This window comes from Eimeria tenella, genomic scaffold (assembly GCF_000499545.2).
Source record: "Eimeria tenella Houghton genomic scaffold, Eth_scaff430, whole genome shotgun sequence".
In the NCBI taxonomy this organism is placed as follows: Eukaryota; Apicomplexa; class Conoidasida; order Eucoccidiorida; family Eimeriidae; genus Eimeria; species Eimeria tenella.
The window spans coordinates 1-8,570 of NW_013545218.1; the positions used below are offsets into that span (position 1 = coordinate 1).

The 8,570-nt window shown below is 53.0% G+C and overlaps 3 protein-coding genes across 3 annotated transcripts; all 3 read right to left on the minus strand.

Annotated features, from left to right (window-relative positions):
- Positions 1-28: 28 nt before the first annotated feature.
- Positions 29-2,684, minus strand: ETH_00017505 (uncharacterized protein; the record flags this gene model as incomplete). Its single annotated transcript, XM_013379999.1, has 7 exons — positions 29-110; positions 349-538; positions 842-991; positions 1,210-1,328; positions 1,831-1,934; positions 2,123-2,296; positions 2,469-2,684. The coding sequence occupies 7 exons, from the start codon at positions 2,682-2,684 to the stop codon at positions 29-31; spliced, it is 1,035 nt and encodes a 344-aa protein (XP_013235453.1).
- Positions 2,685-4,934: 2,250 nt separating this feature from the next.
- ETH_00017510 (heat shock protein) lies at positions 4,935-6,790 on the minus strand (the record flags this gene model as incomplete). The annotated part of the gene is made up of 6 exons (XM_013380000.1): positions 4,935-5,117; positions 5,209-5,427; positions 5,478-5,573; positions 5,794-5,889; positions 6,254-6,532; positions 6,776-6,790. The coding sequence occupies 6 exons, from the start codon at positions 6,788-6,790 to the stop codon at positions 4,935-4,937; spliced, it is 888 nt and encodes a 295-aa protein (XP_013235454.1).
- Positions 6,791-8,114: 1,324 nt separating this feature from the next.
- On the minus strand, positions 8,115-8,458 carry ETH_00017515 (uncharacterized protein; the record flags this gene model as incomplete). The annotated part of the gene is made up of 2 exons (XM_013380001.1): positions 8,115-8,260; positions 8,389-8,458. 2 exons carry the CDS (start codon positions 8,456-8,458, stop codon positions 8,115-8,117), a joined length of 216 nt encoding a protein of 71 aa, XP_013235455.1.
- Between the last annotated feature and the right edge of the window lie 112 nt (positions 8,459-8,570).

Consider the following 8,570-nt stretch of genomic DNA (forward strand, 5'->3'; position numbering starts at 1 on the left):
TTTAGGGTTTAGGGTTTAGGGTTTAGAGTCACCTCGTGGCCAGCTTCTGCGAGGAGAAGGAAGTTGAAAGCTGCTTCGTCGTAGGCCTGCTGCTCGTACGCCGTGTACGCCTGCAGCCAACCCCCAAACCCTAAACCCCAAACCCTAAACCCTAAACCCTAAACCCCAAACCCAAAACATCAGACCCTAAACCCCAAACCCCAAACCCTAAACCCCAAACCCCAAGCCCCAAACCCAAAGCCCCGAGCCCAAAACCCCAAACCCTAAACCCCAAGCCCTAAGCCCGAAACCCCAAGCCGTAGACCCCAAGCCCCAAACCCTAAACCCTAAACCCTAGGGTTTACGCGCTGGAGGAGAACCGCGAAAAAAGGGTTTCTGTCTGCTGCTAGTTTGAGAAGTGCTGCAGCAAGAGGACAGTCTCTAACAGCTCCTAAACCCGAGAGGTGCATGCAGCCCAAAGCAAAAGCTGCTGCAGTGCTGCCGCCGCGCACAGCTTTCGCCAGCCACTTCAAGGCCTCCACAAAGGACTTCGAAGTCCCTGCAAACCCTAAACCCTCGGAAACCCTAAACCCTCAACGCCCGCGCAGCGGGGCAGCTGCAAACCCTCTCCCCCACAAAAAACCAACGCCGCACAAGCCTGGGAACGAAATCGCGAAAAAACCACGTTTTAGGGTTTCCGGGAAGGCCTTAAAGACACGATTAGGGTTTAGGGTTTGACAGAACCATGGAGGCCGAATTCGCCTGCCCATCTGGAAACCCTAAAACAGCGCTTTTGGAAAGGCCTCGGGCGTAGGGCATGAGCTAGGGTTTAGGGTTTAGGGTTTAGGGTTTAGGGTTTGACCTGTGCCCGTCAAGTACATAGAGGCCAAGTTCAACTGCCCATCTGGAGACCCTAAAACAGCGCTTTTGGAAAAAAGTTGAAAAGCAATTTTCGGCGAAGAGTCCAACAGGGGAGTCCCGAAGAAGTACAACAGGCCCAGCCCGTTGTACGCTGCACGCAAACCCTAAACCCTAAACCCTAAACCCTAAACCCTAAACCCTAAACCCTAAACCCTGAACCCATAAGGCTGAACCGCAGACGCTTAAAGGTAGACACTGAACACTAATCCGTGGGGCTAGTGTCCCGAAGAAGTATAAAAGGTCCAAGAAGTTGTTTGCTGCACACAAACCCTAAACCCTAAACCCTAAACCCTAAACCCTAAACCCTACCGATGGGGTCCTCGTTTTCCGTGGCTCCTCTGAAAAACCATTCTGCTGCTTCATTTAAGTCTTGCTCCACTCCGAGGCCCAAAGCGTAAATGTAACCCAAAAGCCCTTTTGCTTCCCCCCTGCATGCAAACACACGCTGCTGCTGCTGCTGCTGCTGCTGCTAGTGCTGCTGCTGCTGCTGCTAGTGCTGCCGGTGCTGCTGGTGCTGATGCTGGCGCTGATTCTGCTGCTGGTGCTGATGCTGGTGGTGGTGCTGCTGCTGCTGTTGCTGCTGCTGTTGCTGCTGGTGCCAGTGCTGCTGCTGCTGCTGCTGCTGCCAGTGCTGCTGCCGCTGCTGCTGCTGCTGCTGGTGCCAATGCTGCCGCTGGTGCTAGTGCTGCTGCTGCTGCCGCTGATGATGATGATGCTGCTGCTGCTGCCGCTGCTGGTGGTACTGTTGTTTCTGCTGCTGCTGCTGCTGCTGCAGCAGCTGCTGCTGCTGGCCGCTGCTGTTGCTGCCGCTGCCGGCAGTCAAAAGGGAAAACTCCGCAGCAGCAGCTGCTACTGCTCCGGGCATCGAGCTCCGTGCATGCGCCCTTACTCTAAACACTAAACCCTAAACCCTAAACCCTAAACCCTCACTTCCAGCTGCTGCTAGCCGCCATCAAGTGGTATTTCGCCTTTGCGAAGTTTTGGGGAAATCCGTCGGTCCCAAATAAGTACTTCCGGCCCAGCACCGCGTGCACCTGAACAAACCCTAAACCCTAAACCCCAAACCCTAAACCCTAAACCCTAAACCCTAGATTTAATGCCCCAGCGTAGAAGTCGCGGTCGACAGATGAAGCGGCTCATCTCTCCGCAGCTGCTCCCGTGCTGCTGGCGCGCGCAGCTTTGAGCGAGGCCTAGGGTTTAGGGTTTAGGGTTTAGGGTTTACAGCGACGTTGCCCTCTTCTGCTTCGTGCAGCAGCATTGTGAGCTGCTCAGGGTCTGCACTCAGCCGCTGCTGCTCGCTGTCTTCTGTGGGGCCTCCTGCTGCTCCTGTTGCTGCTGCTGCTGCAGCAGCAAGCCGCAGCACCTCCACAGCTTGGGGGATTCCGCTCGCGTACGCCTGCGCAAACCCTAAACCCTAAACCCTAAACCCTAAACCCTAAACCCTAGGCCGTGGACCCTGAAGGTGCGCTTCAATCCTGGGCTGCGGAGGAGCCAAACCCTAAACCCTCGGGGGTCCAGGGTCTCGCGTGGCCGCCGTAGAGCTGCTAGGGTTTAGGGTTTGGGTTTACTGAAGCTGTGGCCTTGGCGATGGGGAGGTAGTGGTTTGCTGCTGCTGAGCAGGCCTGCTGCTGCTGCCCCACAGAGCCGTCAAGAGCAGCAAAGCGCTGCCGCCAAGCAGCAGCAGCAGCAGCAGCAGGATGAGCAGCAGCAGCAGCAGAATAGATATACAGCAGCGGCAGCGGAGGGTTTAGGCTGAAGTCGGGGGCCGACAGCAGCAGCTTCATGGCTTGCCCCACAGTTTGCTGCTCACCAGCAGCAGCAGCAGCAGCAGCATCAGCAGCAGCAGCAGCAGCAGCAGCAGCGGAGGCCCCCCTGCTGCTAGCGCCAGACCACGACCAGGGGCCCCCCCCCCGCACCCAGGCGAGGGTTTCCGTGAGCCGCTGCCAAACCCTAGCAGCAAACCCTTCGGTTTGCTGCTGCTGCTGCAGCTGCTGCAGCAAACCCTTCAGGGGCCCCAGGGGGCCCCACGGCTCTGGGATCGGCCGATCCCCAGAAAAGAAAGAAAGCGAAAAGTCTTTGTTCACAACCACTCGCAAGGGTTTCTCCAGCTCTGCGCAAAAACCCTAAACCCTAAACCCTAAACCCTAAACCCTAAACCCTAAACCCGAAGCTCTAGGCGTGTGGCTGCAGGGAGACGCCCGCGCGGCCAGCCAGCTACGTGGCCGCCGCGGGGAGCCGACGAGGGTTTAGTGATTAGGGTTTAGGGTTTAGGGCTAGGGTTTGAGGCTATGGTTTAGAGTTTAAGGCTAGGGTTTAGGGCTAGGGTTTAGGGTTTAGGGCTAGGGTTTAGGGCGTGGGCTGTGTCTGAGCAAGCGGCAGCTCGCGCGCCACCGCAAGGACATAGGGTTTAGGGTTTAGGGTTTAGGGTTTGCGGGCCTTGGCGGGGGGGTTCTTTTGGCAGCAAATAAATGTTTTGATGCAGCACCCCCAAGAAGTATTGAGCATCAGCACTTCCTGCTGCTGCTGCTGCCCACAGCAGCAGCAGCGACTGCAGCAGCAAACGCTGCGGCAGCGGGGGGCGCCCCAAGAAGTAGAAGATCGCCAGTTCGTACTGGCACCTGCAGCACAAACCCTAAACCCTAAACCCTAAACCCTAAACCCTAAACCCCAAACCCTGAACTGGGCAAAAGAGGGGGCTCGGGAGGGTGCACGAGGGCAAACCCTAAACCCTAAACCCCCGCAGCGCCGCTGCACCTCCTGGCCAACCCTCATCCTGCATCGAGGGTTTAGGGTTTAGGGTTTAGGGTTTAGGGTTTAGTGTAAAGGGTCAGGGGCCCCGCCGCCGCCTCCCGTCGGGCCTGCATGCGGCAGTGGTTTTGTTTGTCCTCGGCGTCCCAAATAAGTTTTAAAACCAAATTAAATTAAATTAAATACAGTTAAATTAAATATAATTAAATTAAATTCAACGAAATGAGCAGATTAATGGGCGTGAGCATACACCGCAGATCTTGCTTCACTGGCTTTCGGCTGTACATACACCTCAAGTGCTCGTTCCCGTTGACCTCCAAAACAGCAAACTTGAGAACAAATTGGCCGAATTTTGATTCAATAATTTATTTATTTATTAATTTTCTACCATTAATTTCCCTTTTATTTATTATTCTCCTTTATTTCCCCGTTTTACACTCTTGCTTTGGCAGCTGTAGATACACCTCACCGCCAGAGCGCTCTCTGCCACCACACTCGCCAGGAAATGGAAAGCAAAAGGATTTATTTATTTATTTTATTTTTAATTAATAAACATAATTATTAGCATGTCGGGAAGTTTCATAAACAAATCAAGAGCAGCTTCCACTGAGACTCCTTCGTAGGCCAATCCCGTTGCAGGGGTTTGAGTCTAGGGTTTAGAAAACCACAGTTTAGGGTTAACAAATAGGCCGTCCGCTGCTGCTGCCGCTGCTGCAGCAGCAGCAGCAACAGCAGGTAACTTGAGACGTACTAAACGGAGGGTCTGCAACTCTACCTCCCAAACCCTACTTTAGGTTTTCCAACTTTACTGTCTCAACACTTCAGTGAGAGCCTCAGCGGCGCACCTGTCTACTTCTGCATGCGTTACCTAGGGTTTAGGGTTTACTCTTGTTGCTTCGGTTAAGTCCCCATTGAATTTGATTGTTTCTTTTTTACCAGTCAAATATTAACTCGTTAAACCCTAAACCCTCAACCCTAAACCCTAGCGGAAAGAGTGGTACTCTAAGCCGCTGTGTGGGCCTGTGGGCGTGCGTGGGCGTCAAACCCTGATTTAGGGTTTTGGTTCAAGAGTTGGTTGGATGGGTCGCTGTGTGGAGAACACTCGCGAGGATGGCGTAGGTGCCAAACCCTAAATTAGGGTTTAGGGTCAGCACGTGGTGTTTGCCGCGAGTGCAAGTTCGGGGTTTCGCGCGTTGTGTCTGCGTGGGCGGCGCAAACCCTAAATGAAGGTTTAGGGTTTGGGGAGGCCGCTGGGGCCGCGAAACCCCTTTTTAGGGTTTGGAGGCTCAGTCGATGCTGACTTTCTTCTTCTCGGAGCTGGCCTTGGGGTCACTTGTGGAAATTCGAACAAATAAAACTCCATTTTCAAAAACTGCACTTATTGCATCTTCTATTGCATTTGGCGGCAGCTGAAAACTTCTGCAGAAACCCCCAAAGTTCCTTTCCCGCAGCAAACTCTTCATCGTCTCCTCAGAGTCCGCAGCAGGCCGCGGACGCTCCCCTGCAGCAGCAGCAGCAGCAGCAGCAGCAGCAGCAGCAGCAGCAGCAGCAGCAGCAAACCCTGGATCTGTTCTCGACCTCGACGTGGACGTCCTGCTTGTTGAAGCCGGGAAGGTCGAGGGCGAAAATGATTTGCGAAGACTTCGAGTCGAAAGAAATGTCGCACTGAGGCCTCAAGTTGATTTGCTGCTTCTTAGCAGCAGCGCATGCAACTTCAAAGACAGTGTTGGGCGCTGCAGTGAAGCAGCCCCCGGGGGTCAAGGGGTACCACACGCCCGCCTGCAGCAAACCCTAAACCCTAAACCCTAAACCCTAGCCCTCAAGTTGACTTGCTGCTTCTTAGCAGCAGCGCATGCAACTTCAAAGACAGTGTTGGGCGCTGCAGTGAAGCAGCCCCCGGGGGTCAAGGGGTACCACACGCCCGCCTGCAGCAAACCCTAAACCCTAAACCCTAAACCCTAGAAAGTAGACACTAGAGACTAGACAGTAGACCCGTAGGTGTTGACCAGAAAGCCTAATTTAGGGTTTGGCCCCAACATGGTGTGCGTGAATGTCAAGACATGGTTTGGAAGTGTGTTGAAGGTTTCCGAGGGAGTTTAAAAGCCGTAAAAAGGGTTTAGAAGAGTTTGTAAACCCTAATCTTACTGAATAGGAATAGCTAGTTGTAGATGTGGGGCCGCTTGGAATTAACCGCTGGGGCGCATGTTCTCTTATGTAGGCCTTCACTTCATCCCATGTGGCCTAAATAAACAAATAAACAAACAAACAAACAAATAAATAAATAAATAAACAAATAAATAAATAAATAAATAAACAATTTAATTCGCTGCAAACAATTTGCTAGCTTGGAACCGGCAGAAAGGCGACGCAGTGGACCCTCAAAAGTGCGCGGGGTCGAAACAGAAGGGTTTAGGGTTTAGGGTTTAGGGTTTACGGATTAGGGTTTGGGCTATCTGGATCCCTATGGCAAAAGATGAATGCAGTCCAGTGCCTCCTGCTCTGCATCCATCCTGAGGGCCTAGGATTTAGGGTTTCGGACTGAAGACTCTGAATTAAGCATTGAGGGTCTAGGGTTTAGGGTTTAGGGTTTAGGGTTTGTGTGGACCTCTCCCCTGTCGATCATCTGCTTGGTCCTGGGGTCCTCGAGGAGTTTATTTCGGGTTTCTTCGATGTACTTCTTGAGCTCCTCGATGGAGCCGAAGCCCTCTTGCTGCTGCTGCTGCTGCTGCATCGTGGCGTCTCCCTGCTGCTGCTGCTGCTGCGGCTGCTGCTGCTGCTGCCAAGTGCTGCCCACCACCACGCAGGGGGATGTACGTACACTGTAAGTTGTGGTGCGGGTCGTTCGCGTCGTTTCGTGCGGAGAGAGAGGGCCGGTGACGGTCACCTGCAGCAGCAGCAGCAGCAGCAGCAGCAGCAGCAGCAGCAGTTAAGCTGCTGTTCTTTCAGTTCGACGAGCCCCAGCGGGGCTCGGCAGCGCTGAGGGGCTAGTTGAGGTTCTAGGGACATGAAATGAAGTAAAATGAACTAAAAGGAAACTAAAATGAAGTGGAAAGAAGCGCAAAGGACTGTACATTTGGTGCAGGGCGCAAGGCGCTCGGGTGTACATACACTCGAAGCAGCCACGCACCTTGTCGCCGGACATTCTGAGGAAGCAGAAGAAAAGCGAGAACAAAAGTACCTGCAAAGCTCGGGAAGAAAGAAAATTAATAGAGAGTTTAGAGTTCTTCTTTGGATCTCTAAGAAACTTGAGGTGTACGTACACCTCAGATACTGCAGCCGCGCCGCCGTGTGCAGGGCGGGCCGCGAGGCAGCTGCATGGGCTGCCGCTGCTGCTGCTTTTCGCTCCTTTTTCCGATTTTACTGCTTTTTATCATTAATTTTATCAAAATGGACAAAGTTATTCCATTTAATTAGCTGAAAAGGAGCAAAAAGAGCCCGCCTGAGCCTCCAGCAGCAAAAGCCGCGCCTGCCCAGTGGTACATGCATCGATGCCGCCTCCGCCCACATTTTTTCTGAAATTCTCTCCAATTTAATCAATTAATTGTTTCGTTTGCATTTTAAATTCATTTATTTCATTTTAAAAATTAATTTAGTCATTTTTAGCCCTAAAAATAACTCTTGAAGGCCGCACGAGCATTTGCTGATGGTCAGACGGCGGCGTACCGGTGACGGCGCCGGTGCTGCACCCGTTGAGGAACTAATTCGTTCATTTGTTTTGTTTTTAATTAATTTAATTAATTTAATTTAATTTAATTTAATTTTATTCTTTTAAATTAATCCAACGGAGACGTCGGCAGAACTGAACGCCGCCGCAGAAACAGCTGGTACCAGTCAACGCCGGTCTTGGTACCAGTTCCTGAACCCTAAACCCTAAACCCTAAACCCTACACAGCTACGTGAAAACCCAAGGCCCTGGAGTTTCGAAACCGCTAGAAATAGAATTTACTCCAACGCTCACATTCGCTCAACCAGTTTTAATAACAAACCTAAACCCTGAACCCTAAAATGTGAGCCTTGAAACCTCAGACGTGAACCCTAAGCCCTAAACCCTAGACACTAAATTGGGCACTCCAGACACCTGGACCCTAAATAGCAAACCCTAAACCCTAGACCCTTATTTCTGGACTATTTCTAAACCCTAAAGCCAAAAATGCAAACCCTAAACCCTTTCTTTTCACCAGAAGCAGATTAAAACACTTAAGCCGCAACTGCACAGGCGAGCAAAGGCCGCGGGTCGAAAGGGTTTAGGGTTTAGGGTTTAGGGTTTAGGGGTCACCGGGGCCCTAGGCTGCAGGAAGCAGTTAATTCGCAGCCAAAAGGGCCCCCGCCCTGTTTGCTGCTGCAGTAAGCTGTTGGAGTGGGGGCCCTTGTTGCTGCTGCTGACGTTGCTGCTGATCCTGCTGCTGGGTTTAGGGTTTAGGGTTTAGGGTTTAGGGGTCACCGGGGCCCTAGGCTGCAGGAAGCAGTTAATTCGCAGCCAAAAGGGCCCCCGCCCTGTTTGCTGCTGCAGTAAGCTGTTGGAGTGGGGGCCCTTGTTGCTGCTGCTGACGTTGCTGCTGATCCTGCTGCTGCTGCTGCTGCCTCTCGCCTGCCTCCTTTGGAGACGCTTCGCCTGCACAGCAGCAGCAGCAGCAGCAGCAGCTCAGTAAGGTGCCCCAGCAGCAGCAGCAGCAGCAGCTCGCCATACTTCCGCATACTACGCCAGCAGCAGCAGCAGCAGCAGCAGCAGCAGCTTCTCACCTCCTCCGAAAAGGCAGCGGTGGCTGTGCTGCAGTTGTCTCCCCAGGAGGCAGCCGGGGCCTCTGCGCATAACTCTCTCCAACTTTGTCATCAAGTAAGTGAAGACATTCTGACAAACAATAATCAAACCCTCTGGGGGCCCCCCTGGGAGGCCCCCCGGAGGCCCCCTCTGGGGCCCCCCC